Source organism: Abramis brama, assembly GCF_963993115.1.
Source record: "Abramis brama genome assembly, chromosome: 2".
Taxonomy (NCBI): domain Eukaryota; kingdom Metazoa; phylum Chordata; class Actinopteri; order Cypriniformes; family Leuciscidae; genus Abramis; species Abramis brama.
The window spans coordinates 9213224-9233532 of record NC_139964.1 but is presented as its reverse complement, the minus strand read 5'-3'; the positions used below and the strand labels follow the sequence as shown (position 1 = coordinate 9233532).

At 38.6% G+C, this 20309-nt stretch overlaps 2 protein-coding genes across 3 annotated transcripts in view; one reads left to right on the top strand and one right to left on the bottom strand.

Annotated features, from left to right (window-relative positions):
* LOC311077597 (protein NLRC3-like) overlaps positions 1–20309 on the bottom strand; it is a gene marked incomplete at its 3' end in the record, with an annotated part of 522782 nt that overhangs the window by 461378 nt on the left and 41095 nt on the right. The gene's annotated exons all lie outside the window — the stretch shown is intronic.
* The window catches only part of LOC311077616 (glutathione hydrolase 1 proenzyme-like), a 30683-nt gene that overhangs the window by 2573 nt on the left and 7801 nt on the right, over positions 1–20309 (top strand). Inside the window, exons 2-12 of one of the 2 annotated variants that reach the window (XM_084106188.1) lie at positions 9090–9164; positions 9529–9714; positions 9833–9960; positions 11929–12018; positions 12464–12653; positions 12841–13001; positions 13097–13246; positions 13844–13974; positions 14531–14724; positions 16147–16262; positions 16842–16957. In XM_084106188.1, coding sequence (XP_083962314.1) covers positions 9103–9164; positions 9529–9714; positions 9833–9960; positions 11929–12018; positions 12464–12653; positions 12841–13001; positions 13097–13246; positions 13844–13974; positions 14531–14724; positions 16147–16262; positions 16842–16957 — 1524 coding nt within the window. In that variant the 5' untranslated portion in view covers positions 9090–9102. Of the gene's footprint in view, positions 1–9070; positions 9165–9528; positions 9715–9832; positions 9961–11928; positions 12019–12463; positions 12654–12840; positions 13002–13096; positions 13247–13843; positions 13975–14530; positions 14725–16146; positions 16263–16841; positions 16958–20309 lie in introns of those variants that run through there. The other variant, XM_084106189.1, reaches the window with a different exon arrangement.

Here is a 20309-nt window from a genome sequence, read left to right as displayed (position 1 = left end):
CATTAAAATGATCACTTATTTGAAGGTATAAAAAGCATGTGCACATGATGTTTTGAGCAAATGTATCATATAGTCACACACAGACATCAAGATTTTGCACATGAATCACAACAATGGTGACAATTAAAAAAAAAAGCTTCATGCTGCAATGCATGATGGGTAGCTTTTATAGTACAAATCTCATCCTTGATTCTCAAGCTTTTTTGTTTTGATTGTCACCGTTGTTGTGAATCATATCCAAAATCTTGATGTCTGTGTGTGACTATATGATGCATTTGCTCAAAACATCATGTGCACATGCTTTATATACCTTCAAATAAGTGATCATTTTAAATGCTTTTCACACCAATATTGCCGCTCCACAAGGTTGGTGGTTATGAATGCCAAAACATCTGACAACATTCAATGCTTTTTTTGTGATGATTTCATGATCATCAATAAGCTGAAAACAGCTGATCTTACTTATTATTGGCTTTCTCTGCCACAACATTCGTGTTTTACAAACACACAGTTAAAGCAGTCAAATAAAAGATAAAGTAAAAGTAACGGGGACCAAGAGCCCAACTAAAGCAAACACTGATCACCACAATGGTGACACTTCAAATTAAACAAATATCAACATCTAAACCTCTGTTAATTCTCACTAAGATCATCTGACAGCAATAGTCAAAGTAATTATGTCTAAATGAGACCATAAATGATGTTGAAATATGTCCACAATGGCCACATCTGAACTAGTTTTAAACTTGTACGAAGGTTCGATGAACGTCTATATCGGACGTGCAGAACACGTCAAAAAAAGACGTCATAAAAACTTTCATTCTAGACCCTCAGTGGACGTCTTTTCAACGTCCGATTTTTGTGACAAAGACGTTGAAAAGACGTGTTTTGGACATCATTTTGCTTAGTGGGTCAGTGAGTGTTTTAGCGCAATTTTCTCACGTCATGGGATCACAACACTAAGAGATAGTAAATCTTTTCCTGGATTTTTTTTGTGCGTTCCCGAGATTAGACCTTCCTTAACATAATGCCGAAAACCCGAAGTCTCTAGGTGGTCTGGTTGAGGAGTAGATAGAAGTGCAAGATTGGTGCGCACAGACAGAACAGAAATCATGAGTTAACAATCGCAATTTTGTCCGGTGGAAAATTGCGCTAAAAACACAAGTTTGGAATGACATGACAATGATTAAGTTTTGAGAGTTTCTTTTTGGGAGCAAATTGTGCTTTTAACGGCCTCTTAAGAACTGTAAGATGCCATTCTCACTGTACACCATAACGTAGAGCCCGAGCAAGGAGGGATCCTGTGACTGGCTGTGAAGTAGACTGACTGAGACAGACTGACATACTGTAGATTGAGGATAGCTTCAGGTCGGAGTAATGGAAAGGAGAATCTCTACAACAGAAACTAGCACCTATCTGTACTCCACACCCTGACAGACAGCTTTTGCAACCAATGATAAAGACCTTTATCCACACTCCTACCTTTTGGCACGCCCATTACTCCAACCTGCAGTTACCCACACTTGGAGAGACTGGGAGTTCCTGAACTTTTCCCAGTGGGCTGATCGCCAAAGCCTCACCACACCTCCACATATTAAACGCTGCTATTAAGTGGACAAACTCGCTTGACTCATTTGAATTCAACTCAAGCACAACATTAAATGTGAACATTAAAGGCTCTGTGGTGAAGCTGAAACCAGATCGACACATACAGTTTACATGATCGGAGTTAAAACAACGGTAATTGCAAGCTTTTAAATAGCAGTGCCAGACCTATAAAATTATCATTCTGCTACTTAAGCTGTAGAAATATGACATTATGGTATTTATTGTGAATGTTTCTATTAGAACCTTATATTAAATATAAGGTAATATGGGGCAAATCATTCACTCTCATAGCAGTTGTTTCAACGGTGGTTTAGATGTTTGTCTGTTTTTCGTCACAAATACCACAGTTTATTATTAGTAATGTTATTTTTGTAGTTGTTAATATTATAGAAACCATGGTAATTAGGAGTATGCTTTTTTGCCTAAGTCTTGATCAGTTAAACTCTGGATGCAAGAACTGTTGTAACTTTTATCAGGGCAACAACAAAGGAGAATTGAAGAGCTTTATAGCCTGGATGAATTAAGGATGAAGCTATGCATTTTCCTTCTGTGTACACTGTAAAATCAAAATAAGTTAGTTTTACTAAAAAAAAAAAAGTGTGCAAACTGATGCCTTAAAAAAACAAGTAAAGTGAAATAGGAACAGTATGCTTAGTATAGTTCACTTACACAAAAGTTCTAATAACTAAAAAAGAACTGAGAGTAATTGATAATTTACTTTTAAATAAATTTGAATTGTTGACGATGATGATGATGATGATGATGCATTTTATTTGTAATGCGCTTTTCTCCAACCCAAAGCGCTACACAGTATAGTAAACATAATATAAGATAATTAAACAATAATTAAAAACAGAAAAATCAGACAAAAAAAATAAATATATATATATATATATAAATAAGATACACTTCAAAGACAGTAAGCATTTTTAAAAAGATGGGTCTTTAAAGACCTCTTAAAGCAGTCCAGAGTTGGGGAATTTTTAATCGCAAATGGAAGTTTATTCCACAACCGCGGGGCGGTAACCGTAAAGGAGCGACCACCCATCGACTTTAATTTGAATGTGGGCTGCTGTAGAGTAGAAGAGTCAGACGAGTGGAGAGAACGATTTGGAATGTAAGGAACAACTAGATCACAAAGGTATTCCGGTGCTATCCCATGAATGGCTTTATATGTTAAAATAAAGATTTTAAAATCGATACGTGCCGTTACTGGAAGCCAATGGAGTTCATAAAGAACAGGGGAAATATGCTGCTGAACAGTTGTGTGTGTTAATACGCGTGCGGCCGAGTTTTGGATATACTGTAATTTCTTAATATGTTTATCAGGGAGACCAGAGTATAGTGGATTACAGTAATCCAGTCTCGACGTGATAAATGCGTGGATAAGCTTTTCCGCATCTGGCAGGGATATAAAAGGCCGAACTCTGGCAATATTTTTTAAATGAAAAAAAGATGATTTTGAAACCAATTTGATATGGCCATCAAAAGACAAATGTGCAAAAATAGCACCTAAATTTCGCACCTGTGATGCTGGGGCCAGTAAATCAGAATCAGTGATCAGATTTTGACAGTTAAACTTGTGCAAGGCTGTCGGCATACCAACAAGTAGAAATTCTGTTTTTGATTCATTAAGTTTAAGATAATTGGCATGCATCCATAGCTTAATTTCTTTTATACTTGCGCTCAGAGCTGTGATTGCAAGATTAGGATCCGGGAGTGTGTTAACATAGATCTGCGTGTCATCAGCGTAACAATGAAACCCCAGACCGTATTTTCTTATAATGTCACCAAGTGGAAGCATATAAATGCAGAACAAAGTCGGCCCTATCACTGACTCCTGCGGGACACCCTGCTGAACTAATGTGGCCTCAGATTTATGTTTCCCCATGCAAACATACTGAAAACGATCTGCTAAATAGGACTCAAACCATTTGAACACAACACCAGAGATGCCTAACAACACACGCAACCTGTTAAGAAGGATAATATGACATATAGTGTCAAAAGCTGTGCTAATGTCTAGCAGGACTAGAATGCTGCAAGCACCAGTGTCAGCGGAAACAAGTAGGTCGTTGTTAACCCATACAAGTGCAGTCTCAGTGCTGTTTCCAGATCTGAAACCAGACTGAAACGGTTCCAACAAGTTGCTATTGGACAGATATTGCTGTAACTGACCAACAACAACTCGTTCGAGAACAGTGGTGTAGTCTACGTGATACGCAGGTATACGCCGTATACCCACTAGAAAAGACCAAGGATTTCCGTATACCCACTTAAAAAATCGTGAGGATACCTAACAACTTCGTTTTGTGTCAGAACTTTCACTTTCATTCATAAATTCACCCCATCAGTGTTTGCGAAGCAACACCGAATCGCGGAATCCAGTCGGAGCTAGCAGAACGTCACGGAATTGGGCTATTTTTGAATGAATAAATCAAGTAGGGCTGTACAATGAATCAAATCTCGATATGGACTAGTTAAAAGAGACTGCAATTGTTCTTATGCGTCTCTGGGAATGCGCGCTCAATGTGTGCTCCACTACGCACACACACACACACTGAAGCACGCGTGACTCACGCTCGGGGTGTTTTCAGCATTTCATTGTATTGAGACATGATGTAGGATAGGATACACGTGCACTTTCATCGCAGAGCTGCTATGAGAGTCACTGCACGAGAATTTCACCATTTCATTTGATAAAACTATCGTCATTCATTCGTTTCATATAGCCTACACATAGAAACTGTAATGTCTTCACGACAACCTGTCAAAATAAAAGTTCGGTATAACTTGAAGAAATTATAACAGAGATATATTACTATTGCACAGTAGAGTATACTTCAAGTAGGCCTAATAATAATAATAATAATAATAATAATAATAATAATAATAATAGTTTATTAAAACACACGGAAACTCAAATGTCTACAACCCACCAAAATAAAAGTTCTGTCTAATTCAAAGAAATTAGAAAGAAATTGCACAGTAAAATGAATTTTAAAATAATAATAATAATAATAAAATCTATTAACTTTATTTTAAGGGAATATCACACAAGCTTTCATACATGTTTTAATTTAAACAGTAAACTTGCCAAAACTATAACAACTTTTTTTTTTCTTTTTTTTTACACCATTTCTAAAAGTAAATTTGTATTTGTGCCTTTAATGTTTCTTTTTTTCCTTTTTTTGGGAAAATTGTCAGCTGATAAAACCTGTGCTTCAGGGACCATATTCATATAACATCTAAGGCTAAATGTAGCTCTTAACTGGCTAAATTAGATGGTGATTAACACTAAACAGTAGAAAATCAGTCCAGTCTCCCCAGCTGTAAATGTCATTGGCTGTTAAAGTCTTGTGTTGCTTATAATAAATTGACATGTTGATAACACCTAATATTTCATAATGCTCTCAATTTCATGTCGATGCATAGTGTATGCATTAGTGAGTGTGGTGGTGCTTATGGGGTGACGCTCTGAGATGGGTGAGTATGAGGCGGAGGCGGTGGTGGGGGGTTATATTACAGTATACCCACTACAAAAAACTAGACTACACCACTGTTCGAGAACCTTTGCCACAAAGGGCAGGTTCACAATAGGCCTGTAGTTAGCTAAATTTTGAACATCACAGCCAGTTTTTTTTAGAACAGGTGTGATAGCGGCCACCTTAAGGGCCGGAGGAATAATTACAGTGATGGAAGGGCAGACACTTTTTTAGAACCTCAGTAGGCAAGGGGTCAAGAAAGCACGTGGATGAATTCATAGTCATGATCAATTTAAAAACATTGTCTACATTCAAATCAAATCAAATCAAATCAAGTATATTTGTATAGCGCTTTTCACAATACAGATTGTATCAAAGCAGCTTCACAGTATTAGAGTAAAATAATACAACAAAGTTTGTTTCTAGTGGAATTTATTGATTGATAGAATAAAATTAAATATCCCCAAAATATCCCCAACTGAGCAAGCCAAAGGCAACAGTGGCATTGACAGTAGTAAAGTTCGAAAGGGCAGTACAAGGTGAGTTTTTTGAGTAAGACTCACTAGTCAGCAAAGGAGAGTCAAAGGAGATATATATACTATAGATAGCTATAAATACTCTGAACTTTCTCTGTAAAATATTTGTTAAAATTATTACACATCTCATCAGAAGGACAGACAGTTTTCTTTTGAGATTTGAGAAGGCTATCAATTGTCTTAAATAACGTCCTAGGATTAGCAGCACCTTTATTGATAACATGAGAGTAATATTCCTCTCTGCTAGTCTTCAAAGCTAGATGATACTGCAGCTGGTGTTGTGTAAACATTAATTTGTGAACGGTGAGGCCTGATTTTTTATACAACCGCTCAATCTTCCTTCCTTCAACTTTAAGTGCATGCAGATCATTTGTGTACCAGGGAGACGACTTGGAAAAAGATACAACTCGTTCTTTCGCTGGTGCAACAACATTAAGAATTGAGGAAAGTGCAGAGTTGTAACAGTCAATAGAGTCAAGCACAGGAAGCTCCGCAACAGGTTAGAAATCCTTTCAGGGTCAATATTCCTAATATTTCTAAAGGATATGACACGCTGTTTAGAAGACTGCAGGGAGGCAGAGATGGTAAATCCACTTGTCAGTAATTTATGATCACTAAAATTAACTTCATCCTTTGAAAGCTGATCTATACCAACACCCACAGAACATACCAGGTCCAATGTATGTCCAGATTTATGAGTTGAAAAGTCAACATGTTGAATGAAGTTAAAACACTCTAACACATGCAGGAAGGCAGCTGCAGAGGAACAGTTTGAATTGTCGACATGAATATTCAGGTCCCCTATTAGCAGCATGTCTGGACAAATAGGACTTAGCAGAGTCAATAATTCTGCAAGTTCAGAAAAGAACCTCGCATCAGCCTTAGGTGGGTTTACAGAGAAAATCAAGTTTTCTATCCAATATTATATCGTGAAGCAGCGCGGCTTTCTTGTTCATTGAACACACATTTAATTGAGCGAGTCTAATTTTATAACTTGCGTTCTTTACGCGATTCTGCAACGTCTTCTGAGGAAAATGTAAGTTAGATGAACAGATGCCACGAGAGTTAAGATGTCTTGAACGCCTAGATGAGGAGTGAAGTACATTTATTCCAGCAGGCGAAGGATAGAAACATCGGCGGGAGCCACGATGCAAATATCTTGGCCGATGCAAAAGTTTGAATGATCGCAAAGTTTTAATAATACAGGTGCTGGGAGGCAGATGATGATCCAATGAAAAAAGCTGAGAATATGAGTACCTTATCATGTTGGTGTTCCACAATCTTGATTCCAGTGTTCCACAGAATCCAGTTATAGCATAGACCAGTGAAAAGAATGTAGTAAAGGGAAACAGCATGCTTATATCCAATGGAATCCTGATAAAATTGTGAAGATCGCAACACTCTGAGTCGCGGGAGTCTGCGATTAAAATGCAGAGGCCACAGCAGCATCAGACCGTTAGTGAATCCACACACGCAGACATACACCGACTTCAGATTGGAGATGACACAGTTTCCAGCCTCGTTCAGGTGCCGCACTCGCCACTCGAAACAAGAAGACGCCGAGGAATCACCTCAAAAGCGATCAGCAATCCAAGCTCAACAGGAACCTCACATTTAAATGTTGAGATGAGAGGTAGGCCTAATAGGCTATTAAATCATTTAAAAAGTTGGTAGCAGAATAAAACAAATTTTAAAATTACAAATAACTAAAACACATGGGTTGAGAAGCGGCATCCAGCTGAGCCAGCGTCCTCTCACACCCCGGAAGAAGTATGTGTGGTTAATTGTTACCATTGTTGTGTTTTGCATGCTGAATGTTGAAGTCTGTGTGTGACTCAAGCATGAACAATTACAAGATATTGTCACAAATATAGAGATATTATGTAATGGAGGTCAGCAAGTAGTAGCTGTGCGAGTAAACATCACTCATCTGATCTCAAGAGGCGCTCTAGCGACAGACGCTAGAGGCTGCAGTCTTTAGCCTCTTTATTAGTGTGCCTGACGACGTTCACAATTATGACAACCCAATTAAAAGTTTCATAAGCTGTTTATGATCTAAATTATATACATCAACAGGAAGAGAATTACAATAATACAAATGAAGTTTCAAGTGCCCAACCAAAGGGAACACTGATCAACATATAAACAAAATATCAAATAAAACAGTCCAGGCCTGGTCCTCTCTCATCCTTCACAATCGTCACTCCTTTTATGCTTCTGTTCCTCCGTGAGAGATACGAGACCGGTGCGTCTCACAGGTGTCGCTCATCAGTAATCACGCCACCGGCCTCGAGCCGTTCTCCCGCGGCCCTCAGTCTCGTCCTGCTCGTCAAAATCACTGCTGGATTTTACAGTGTAGATATGTTCAGCTCTAACAAACTTTTACTGTAAAATATTAATTCATTAAGAATCATTTTGCTATATAATTTAATAGGCTATTAATATTGTTAAAGGCATAGTTCACCCAAAAATCATCATTTACTCACCCTCAAGTTGTTTCAAACCTGTATGAATTTCTTTTTTCTGCTGAACACAAAAGAAGATATTTTGAAAAATGTCGGTAACCAAACAGTTGATGGACCCCATTGACTTCCATAGTAGGAAAAAAAAAATACTATGGAAGTCAATGGGGTCCATCAACTGTTTGGTTACCGACATTTTTCAAAATATCTTCTTTTGTGTTCAGCAGAAAAAAGAAATTCATACAGGTTTTAAACAACTTGAGGGTGAGTAAATGATGACAGAATTTTCATTTTTTGGGTGAACTATCCCTTTAAAACACATTTACAGTACATTCAAAATATCTATTGTTTGTTTCTGTCTTAATTAATCAACTTCGATATGAACAGACTTCGAAATCAAATAATTAGACCTTCTAACGATGAAACTATTTAAAGTAAATTCCTTAAGGCAGCCTTATGCGCAAAAGATATTGCGGTTTCTGGAAACCTGTTTGCTTTGACCTCATTTTTGAAGTTAATGAATTTATGCTTATAATGTGTTATAGCCAACAATATTTGTTTATTTTATACAGAGTTACAATACACAGTACAATAATCATTATATTCAGTCTCGAATTAAGAACACAATAGGGCCCTGGGGATATAGTCTCTGTGTTTGAGATATGATTTTTCTAAATACTAATTATTATTCATGTGGTAGAAAACAGTGTGTGTATGACTATGAAGGGGGCTATTGATTTTATTGTACTGTGTTGGAGATATGATTTTTTTGAAATACTAATAATTGTTCATGTGGTAGAAAACATTGTGTGTATGACTATGAAGGGGACTATTGGGTTTGCTATATCCCCAGGGCCCTATGTGTTCTTAATTCAAGACTGAATATAATGATTATTGTAATAAAAGTAATAATGATTATATATATATATATATATATATACAATTTATATAAATATATATCTTTTTTTTTTTTTTAGTTTCTGTAAACTGGTGGACAGTGGCTATTCAATAATGGGTCAAGAAGAGCGAGAAGGTCTAGCAGGTCAAAGAGGTCAAGAAGGCAAGTCAAAAAGGTGATGAAGAATGCACCCACTCAAACACTCTCACACACACTCTTTCTCTCTCACACACACACACACACACACACACACACACACACACACGCACACACACACACACTGTCTCTCTCTCTCTCTCTCTCTCTCTCTCTCTCACACACATACAATGAAAATGTAAAAGAAAATCTATAGTCCTCAGACCTGTAGAGGTTCAAGATGTAACGTATTCCAGGGTATGGGTATGCCAGTTGATAATATAATTAAGATATAAGAGCTTCTCTAACACAAAATAAATAAAAATGAAACCACATAACATTTGAATTCTGTTTGTGTGGTGAATAAATATCAAATATATCAAACTCTGGTTGTGTACTTTCAGACACTGCTCGTGCCTGAATTGCTGCATGGGCCTCATCTTCGTCCTCGGCCTGATCCTGTGCGTCGCCTTCATTGTTCTGATGGTATTGATCTGTCAGAAATGCGGAGGCTATCTGAGAAGCTCTGTTAATTGCTATGATAAAGCAGCAGTGGCAGCGGATGCTGAGGTTTGCTCTAAGATCGGGAGGTACAGAACGTTTACAAAGAGACACATTTATGTTTCTGGGAGAAATTATACAACCCTATGGTCTGCATTAATAATGTGAAGTTCACTTGACTTTACACAGAGCTCTCTGTGTTTGCAGGGACATGTTGACAAAAGGTTCAGTAGTTGATGCTGCTATTGCTGCTCTGCTGTGTCTGAGTGTGGTTAATCCCCACAACATGGGCATCGGAGGAGGAGTGGTTTTCACCATATACAGTCCATCAACAGGTACATGGGATTTGAGATACTTAAACCAGTCTGCCACAACTCCCACAATGGCAACAGTTCAAGAAACAAACAAAGAACCCCCTAAGAGTGCTCATCTTTATAAAGTACATATTGGGCTAGTTTTTTTTTTTTTTTTTTTTTTTTTTTGCTATTCAGCAGATACATTTCAATCAACTTAAAACAACTTATAGTGCATTATTAAAGAAGTGGTTTTCCCTAGAGCAGCCTGAGGTCAAGTGCCATGAGAAACAATTCCTGTCACATTTACCTGGGCACAAATGTGGAAATTTTGTATTTGCAAACCATACCTTGACCAGGTGTGCATGTGTTTTCATCCAAAATGTTTCTAGATCAACATCTTTTCAATTTCTGGAACAACTTTTATTTTAATCAATTAGATTTTATTTATTGGGGGGGGGTGGGGGATGGGGGGGCTGGATATAAGGTTTATGTGGTTAGGATTTAGTGCTCTGTTGGGGGATTCTACACTATATATTTTTTTTTTTTTGAGTTTAGGGTTGGACTTTGTTTTAGGGGTGTGAAGATACACTTAGCTCACGAGACAAGACAATACACGATATTGGGTTCACAAGAAAGAGACAATGTTTTTAAGAAATCTTCAATGATAAAATATATGACTGAAAAACGTTTTACTTATTAGACTGAAAGTCACAAAATGCACACTCAGATGAATTTTGAAATGTTTGAACTAATCCAGGGCTGTGACTAATGATTAATTTAGTGAGTTATCTGTCAATTATTTTGACAATTAATCTGATTTTTTAAATTATAGCCTATAGAATTACTTAAAATATAAATGAGAAAATAATAATTAATTCAAATAAACTATCAAAAGCAAGTAATCATATGGTTTTATTGAGCACATAATGTAATGCATAATATAAACATAATCAATAATGTACATTATATATTATAACAAATGCCTGCAGAGGGCACCAACTGCTTGGGGATTGTTGTTGTTACACTTTACAGCAGATCAAATCCTTGTTTAATTTTGGCCAAACAACATTTAATTCAAGTGTCCACTTAATTTTGAATATGTGGCCACTTCTTTACAAGAGAAATAATTTCTTGAACAAGAACATGTGGACATCAAAACATGCAAACTGCTTTTATTACTTTTTTTTTTTTATTATTATAATTTTTTTTTTTATTGCAATGAACCTGAAAAGCCAGACCCACATCAAGATGTTGAGTCTGGGAACACACCATTGGCAGGGCTCAATCCGAGGGGCGGGATAAACGGTTGTCTTTCAGATTCCCTCTGAATGCAATAGGATAGCGCTACTACCAACCAGAGCAATGATGAAGGTGACGTAGTCAGAGTGACGGAAATTAATCCATGGGGGACTGTTCCGCTTATGGTATGTTGTGGTAAAATTTGATGGAGAGATTCCTGTAAACAAACCCAACGACTGTTCGCCAGCAGCAGCAGTCATCCTCTTTGTTTTCTAGAAGCAGGGAATTCACGCGGAACCATCGCAACTCTGCCGTCATTATGTTAAGCCCGCCAACCGACTCTATACACGATGTGATTGGCCTGACTAGAGTTTGGTTTTTCCAGCTCGAACATAGTGTTGATCCAGATCCGGCCCACATCTGGACTGTGTGGAATCCATGTGTACCAGATGTGATTCGGATTTGGGCCGACAGTATGTTGCTGTCTTGGGTTGTTAAACGTTTATTAAATCTCATGGTACGAGATCTAGTCACATCCCTATACTTTGTTCCCTTTCAAACTGTTTATGAAAGAGAATAAGAAAGGGCAAAAATGAAGTACCTCAGAAATATGATTGCTTTCTTAAAGCTGCACCAAAGCTTGCTATTACAGATCTCAAGCTAGAATCTTAAATTCTTCAATGTCCTCTTTGGCCAAATCACTGCAACCTTTTGACCACTGGGCCACATCTTTGTGTTAAATTCAAAGTTTCATGTTTTCACCTTCAGGAAAGGTGGAGACAATTAATGCTAAAGAAATCGCTCCAATGAATGCTTCACAGAACATGTTTGGCAGTGACCCCGATAATGCAATATCAGGTAAACCACCATAAATCTACATATCTCCAAAACCATCCTCCATGATGGCTTTACAGCACAGATTCAGTATAAGCACATTAGTCCACACATTAAAACATGAACCCCCAGTTTCACAGTCAAGGCTATAGCTAGTCTCAGATTAAAATTTTGATCTGATTTAACTGAAAGTAACTTGCACTGAGATATTTTAAAATATGTCAGTGCAACTGTTTTGTCTCAAGATGTACACCAGTAATGTTTTTTTTTCTTTTTTTTCCTAAGGAACATATTTAATATAAAAGCTACTTAAATATCCTAATTAAACTAAGGCCTAGCCCTGGCTTAATCTAAGCCTTGTCTGTGAAACTAGGTCTAAAGCAGCTAAGTGATGTCTCTGATGATTTCTTGCCCGTTTGGCCATTGAATGACTTGACCATTCCTCTGTTTTATATGACTCTCATGCCAGGGTTGTATATCGCTGTGCCAGGAGAACTGCGTGGTTATCAGATGGCACACCAAAGACACGGGAAACTACCATGGAAGGAGCTGTTTGAGCCCAGTATAAATCTGGCAAAGGATGGTTTTCCAATTGGCAAGGCCTTGGCTGATGCCATCAAGGAGACTAGTCACACAATTCTGAATAATACAGTATTGTGGTAAGAATATATCATTTTGTAAACTAGAAAAAAAAGAAGAAAAAAAAAAAACTTTCTCAGTGGCAAATATCCTGAAAGGCAGATCTGACTCTATTACTGTATGTCTATATTTACACAAGGGTCCCTAAAGCATCAGCCTTTTAAATTGTATGGCATGATCTTCTGTTCTTCTCTTTCTTCTTTCCAGTGAAGTGCTTTGCGACTCAAATAATAACCTCTTGAAGGAAAATGACATTATAAGATTTCCCAAACTAGCTCTCACCTATCAGAAGATCGCAGAAGAAGGACCAGATGTCTTTTATAATGGGTCATTAACTCAGACTATAGTGGACGATATCAAGGCTGCAGGTTATTTCATGCTTATTAAATTTGACTCGTATCTAATGGATCTAGTGACTTAATTTGATGCAAATCTGTCTGAATCTGTGTTTCTCGTAACACAGGAGGCATTATAACACGTGAGGACCTGCTGAATTATAAGTCAGTGCTGAATGAGTATGCATTAAACTTTACTGTGGGGAAATACATATTTCATGCTCCTACCGTTCCATTCGGTGGACCTGTACTCGCTCTGATACTCAACATTCTCAAAGGTCAGTGTGTGTGTGTGTGTGTGTGTGTGTGTGTGTGTGTGTGTGTGTGTGTCTGTGTGTCTGTGTGTGGATTACAGGTTGGGACTGCTAAGGCTCTTTAATTACTAGGGCCATCTTCATTCAGGACCGGCCCATGGCATAGGTGACATAGGCAGTTGCCTACGGTGCAAAAAATGATAGGGGGCGTCACACGAGAGGATTTGTATCCATTGTGCCATTAACCTAATAAAGCACAACAGTTGATGTGCATGTGAGAGAGTTCAATTCAAAGCTGTATATGATTGTCCAACACAACATGCCCCGACCCTATTACATCTATTAATATAGTTCTATTCAAATTACCTTGAGTTTGCTCTTAAAACAGCCAGTTCATGCCATCATACTTTGCTTGAGTTACTAAAGACGCTTAAGACATTTAAACTTTAAGATCACATCAAACACTTATAAAAAGCAACAATTGTGAAGGACCAAAAGACTTGTACAGTGTGCAACATGGCTTTAGTAATATCTCAGGGTCTGTGTTTAACCTTAGTCTATAGTCTTTAATTATTTCAATGTTTTAAGGTTCAGCTCAAATAATTAAGCATTTAATTGCAGGTTACAATATCTCAAGCAGCAGCATGTCCACTGTAGAGAAAAAGACTTTGATGTATCATCGTATGATAGAGGCGTTCCGCTTCGCTGATGTCCAAAAGAAAAACCTGACACATACTGAAAACATCACTGAGGTGAGTTCAAGTCTACCTATTATTCCTTGGGCCTATACTGGATATTTGCAGGCTAAAGGGATGTGTTAAAAGGGAATAGTTCACCCAAAAATAGCAATTATGGGACCAAGCTCCAAACACATATAAAAGTACCACAGATGTTGGATCAATAGCCTTGTTGGCAGCGGTTTGACATATAGCACGACCCCAGCTTGGGTCCCGACTCAGGATCCTTTGCTGATCCTGTTGCACACTCTCTTTGCTCTGTTGTTTCTTGTCTCATCTACACTGTCCTTCACTGATTATGTTATATTATTGTTTACTGATAATGTTCCCCTCCACAAATTTGAACTGAACGTGATGTGAGCAGTGAGTGGTGGGCACCAAGGGGAAACCCCTGGCGTGTTGACTGGGAAGCCACCTCAGATCTCAAATACAGTATTTCTGAATCGTATTAAATATCTTTGCAACATCTGATCTAACAGGAGTAACTTATCTTAGTAAATTAGTAACTTTTATCAAAGCTTTTCCTTTTCCTTTTCCTATATTTATGCATTTTGTCAATTTTGTTTCACAGTTGGTAAAAATGATGATCTCAGACAGCTTTGCGGACGAAAAACGAAGTGAGATTAATGATGACATCAAACAAACCAGCTATGGTGATAAGCCAAAGAACACTGATACAGTGCCTGATGACCATGGCACATCTCACCTGTCTATTATCGCAGAAGATGGGAGTGCAGTGGCAGTCACCAGCAGTATCAATAACGAGTAAGAGAAAAAAAAAAGAGAAAAGGGGATCAGTGTTTCTTAATCCTGGTCTTGATCTAACACACCCAGATTCAGTTATTGAGCACTGGAATAACTGAACTCTCTACCAACTGGTTCTAATAACATGTTGAAAGCTGTCAGAGAGTCATTAGCCGCATTTCAATTACAGATTTGCGTAAATCTTTTGCGATGTTTTCTAAATGTCGATAAAAACTATTGCGAAATGGCAGCATTTCCATTAACCGATGTTATGCGACTGAAACAAAAAATGTTCCTCTCACAATAAGTCATTACAATAATTATGGCAACGGATGTTGGTAGGTTCACATTTTTCCCAGCCACTGCACTAACCATTATTTTTAATCAGGCGTGTTAAGCAGTTAATGGTAAGGACAAGCCCCATATACTTGTGAGTGGCACATATGAGGTGTTTCTGGGTGTTTCTCCATCATACGTGCTTCAAGTTTTTGATTGTGGTATTCTTTGTGGTTTAGCATCCAGTATTCACGTAATTATTTAGTCTTTTATGAGTTTAATAAAGAACTATGTCTCATTTTATGTCCAAACAAACCATGCCAGGTAGAAAATTCAGCAAAATCATTCAAGTCAGCTAATGAGACAAAGCCTTTAGCAATACGTATATTAAACACTGCTAACAAGATTTACTCAACTGAGTAAAATACAACACTTTTTTTTTAAACTGCACTCTTCCCTTCAAAAATACAGATTCGATTTTAATGTGGAATAGATATTAAAAAACAAGATGTTAAAGGTGTCCTTGATCATGATTTCTCTTTTTTAACTTCGCTATGTTGCTGTTTGAGCATACACAACATCTGCAAAGTTGTGACGCTCAAAGTTTAAAGCAATGGGAGGTATTTTTTTTTTACAGAAATCTCTTCTTAAGAGTACATTGTTGACTACAACAATCAGCTTTTTAAGAACTACAACAATACTTACCTCCACATCAGCTACCTAAATTCAACTAACCATTCAGAAACGTCCTGTTGCATTCTACATGTTCACTTCTTCTTAAGTCCCTGCATCATTGTCCGACTCCAGTTTGAACATAAAAGGCTAAAAGTTTTTGAAATCTTCAGTGCATGTCCATGTGAGGTAATGCTAACACATGAGCCCTTGACGCTCCGCCCTCAGGGGAGCAGAAGCTTGTTAGCATTTAAAGGGACACACACAAAAACGGCACATTTTTGCTCACCCTCAAAAAGTGACAATTTTAACATGCTATATAAATATATCTGTGGGGTATTTTGAGCAAAACTTCATATACTCACTCTGGGGACATCAGATAATTATATACATCTTTTGAAAAGAATATTCTAGGACCCCTTTAATGTACGTTTAGTGTATATATTTATGAAGCTTAGTTGCTTTGTTATCTGGATCTTTTTTGTGTTCTCACAGGTTTGGCTCTGGAGTGATGTCACGCTCAACAGGCATTATATTTAATGACCAAATGAGGGATTTCATTAATCCTGAGGTGACAAATGGAGTTGACAAAATCAAATTACTTAAACCAGGTAAAACATAAAATAAAAAAAGTTGCATGGCTTGAGTTTTATGAGTTATAATATTAACTCTTTCCCTGCCATTGATGGCATTTTCTGTAATTTATGACAAAACGCTTCCCCGTCGTTGACAGAAATTTCCGGCTATTCAGGTTTTCACTGTTATGCTGTATGGGTGCTATTATGCATCTTTTGGAAGAGTACAGAATCTCCAGATCAAAACAAGCAAAGAAGAAGCAGAAAAAAGGATTGCTGACATACAAATAACATAATCATCAGACATTAAACAGTATATAAATCAAAACTGCCTAATGTTCCTGAATGAAATGTCAACCTATAAAGAGGGAACGACTGTGAAGCATTAGGTGTGGTGATGGACACAATCTACTCCATCTGTGTTATACTGCATGTTCAGATATTCATACATCAGAATATTCTGGAGTTTTGTAAAGATTTGTGAAAATGATCAAAGATGCTGCCGTTTACTGGAAGCTATAAAAAAAAACAAAAAAAAAACGCTGACAGGGAAAGAGTTATAAATAATAAAAAAATATATATATTCACATGTAAATGACTATTTGTTTTGACAAGGTAAATGGCCACCTTCATCTATGTGTCCCACAATAATATTGGACAAACAAAGCAGACAAGTCAGAATGGTTGTTGGAGGTTCAGGTGGGACAAATATCACCACTGCAACTGCTCAGGTAACAAAACAAAAACACTTAAAAGGCACACTATGTAAGATTTTTTTTTTTTCAAAAACCATTAGAACAATGTTATATATTTTGTTGATTTGTGTACTTACATTATCCCAAATGTTTCTTAGAATGTTTAAATCCAGAGAAATAAGCAGTTTCAACCAGGACCGTGCCTGTGCGTCGCCTATCAGTGACATTATACCCATGTTACCCCCGATTTCTGAGCCATGTGTCGCGCTCGTCTCTCATTAGCAATCGCTCCAGCAGCCTCGTTCTGCTAACAACGGCTTTTATAACGTTAATAAATCTTTAATACATTACCTGTCATCCATGAATATGATTTCTGCCCTAGTCCATCGTAGTGTTGTCACGGTACCAAAATTTCAGTATTCGGTACCGATATCAGTGAAAATCCACGGTTCTCGGTACCAATTTCGGTACCAAAGTGCTAGAAATCGATACATTCTTTGCTGATACTTCCTCGTCATCATGGAGAGCGCATTTCGCACCGTTTCAAAAATCTCCGAATGCGAACGAACTTACTCTAAATTTTAGTAGGCCTATTGTTTTTATATGAGGATCATTTTTCAAATACAAGGTCAATATTGATTTTCACTAACGACAAAACAACTAATTATCCGTGAATTTATATGGAACTAATCTTTACAAGCTTTCCATCTTACTCTCCTCATGTACAGTAACGTAACGTTGCATTCGGAGATCGACAAGTTTCTCCTTTCCACAATCGCTTTCTTTCCCGTGGCGTCTGTCGTTGCTATGCAAACATGAACATAGGCGCTCCTGGAAAAACCATAGACAGTATATAAACGGGAAAAACGAGCGCGCCGCGTCGCTCCTAATATGAGAGATTTGGAATAACGAATCTGCAAAAAACGCGCCATGTGAACGGCCACTTATGGCAACGTGACATTAGCCTAATCCAAAATATTTCCATAAGTGTCTCTTTCCTCCTTTCTTATCAACAAGTGGATTTACAGCCACCACGTCAGCAGCACCGCCGGTCGCCATGTCTCAGCGCTTTAATAAAGAGGACGCGCAACTGCACGCGCTCAGTGCATGCATTCGCATCAAGGAACCGGGTTTGAACGGGTCCTCGGTACCACCGGTACTTAAGAAAACTTGATACCGTGACGTTTAAATTTTTTTAGTACCGACTTGGTACCGAAGTACCGGGTCTTTTGACAACACTAGTCCATCGTATTCTCCACCGATTATAGAGGTGAAAACAAGAACTCCCATGATTCAGCCAAATCAAGGCGTCATCAAGCTACGCCTTTGTTTTGAATACGACCTCTGGCAAAACATTACTTAGTGTGCCTTTAAGAGAGTTGAACAATTAACGTATTCCTCAACTTTACATAACAGCACATTACAGAAAGCAACATAATTTTTTTTTACATTTGATTATTCTGGATGACTATTCTGAACTTGAAAAACATTTGTTGATTCTGAATATGTCAAGGTTGGGGTGAAGGGAAGAGGCGAGGACTCAATGCAGAATATGGGCTTTTATTTGATAAAAAAACGAACAAAAACTACCCCGAGCGGGAAAACAGGACTGGCAGCAGGACTTGACTTGACTTACAAGGCAGGGAAACACACAAGTGGGGACATTTGAAGATGGTCTGGCACAGGACTGCAAACACAAGGAGAATAAGGCCCCATTTACTTTGAAAAAGTATAACCCCATGGTTATTTTGAAAAAACTGAGACATTTCCCTTCGTTTGTGCCCTTTGTTTACACGCAAACAGAGAATTCACCTCTGAAAACTATTCTTTCTAAAAACTCCGGCCAGATTGGAGATTTTGGAAAACTTTGTTTGCATGTTTGCATGTAAAACTGACGTCCATTTCACACATACTCTGTGTGCAGTGCGTATGCGGTGCAGGAGCAGCATGTGCTATAGTGCTTTCACATATGCTGCGTTTGCAGTGTGTAACCCACGGCTGTACCACAAACACATTTACTCACTATTTTTCTTTCAAATCCAGAAGTTATCAGCAACTTTTATTAAAAAAAAAGTTTTGTCAGCATTGCGATTCTCTTTGTACACATATACACTCTTTCACGAGTTCACATCTACATATAATTAATACAATAAGTTTATGCGTTTTTGGCATGCTGTCCGGGGGGAGGGCTCCGAGCTCGGAGTTAGGCCCGAACTCAAAGTACTCCCCCCAGTTGGTAAGTGTAGATGGAAATGGAAGTGTAGATGGAACTGGAAGTGAGGAGATGGGGTGGAGGAGGGATGCTGACAAACTTTCAATGAACAGAGATAGGTCTGCTGTGAATTTATACTCTGTCATTGAGTTGATTACTGATTAATCAACAGCTGTGCATGATTTGGTTAATTATCTGAACCTGCTCCTCCCGAACTTTGTTAAATAAAACCTCATTTCACGAGTTCACATCTACATATAATTAATACAATAAGTTTATGCGTATTTGGCGTGCTGTCCGGGGGGAGGGCTCCGAGCTCGGAGTTAGGCCCGAACCCAAAGTACTCCCCCCATAAAAGCCAGGTGAGCGCAGGACAGCAATCGTAAAATGATGTGCAATTAATCCCCCCAAAAAGTGCAGGGCATGAGAAGGTATTTTACTAAAAACGAGCTTGACTGTTCGACCGGTAGGGCTCTCGCGACATCCGACGGGAACTTGGATGCTCACGGCATCGGACGGATAAGCCCATTCGGCAGTTGAACTGTCAACTCGATGACGCAAGATTTTTACGAGCGTGATTTGAAAAAGAGTTTAGCCATTCAACTGGGAGGGCCCTCGCAGCGTCCGACGGGAACTTGGATGCTCACGGCATCGGATGGGTAGGCCTCGCCAGCGGAAGGGAGGGCGTCCGCTGGACTCTGTCGGGGGGCTCGACCAGCGCTTCGAAGGGGGCTGGGACACGGGAACAGAACCCTCGCGGCCCGACGAATGGGGAGCCCACACAGCGACGTGAGCGCAGCCGTCCCACGACGACTAAGATGGGCAGACTCTCACTGCGATTCGAACGGGAGGGCTCGATCAGCGCTTCGGAAGGGGGACAGAGCCCGGCCCTTGAACGAGGAGCTGTTACGTGTGCGAACGGGGGAGCCTGCCATTGTTTGTAAAAAAGACGCTGTATTGTAGATGTTTGTTGTATCGAGCTTGAACGCAGCGAACCAAATGATACTGGAAGTGGGTTGGATCTTGGTACTGGTACTGAGTGACAATGGATGGAGCGCAGCAGGTGATGGAAATGAATAATTTAATTATGGCTTGGTGAGCGTTTTGATGTGGAAGCGGCTGGATCTGATGTAGGTTTTGAACGCTTCTGATGTGGGCCGAGTAGGGATTTGAACA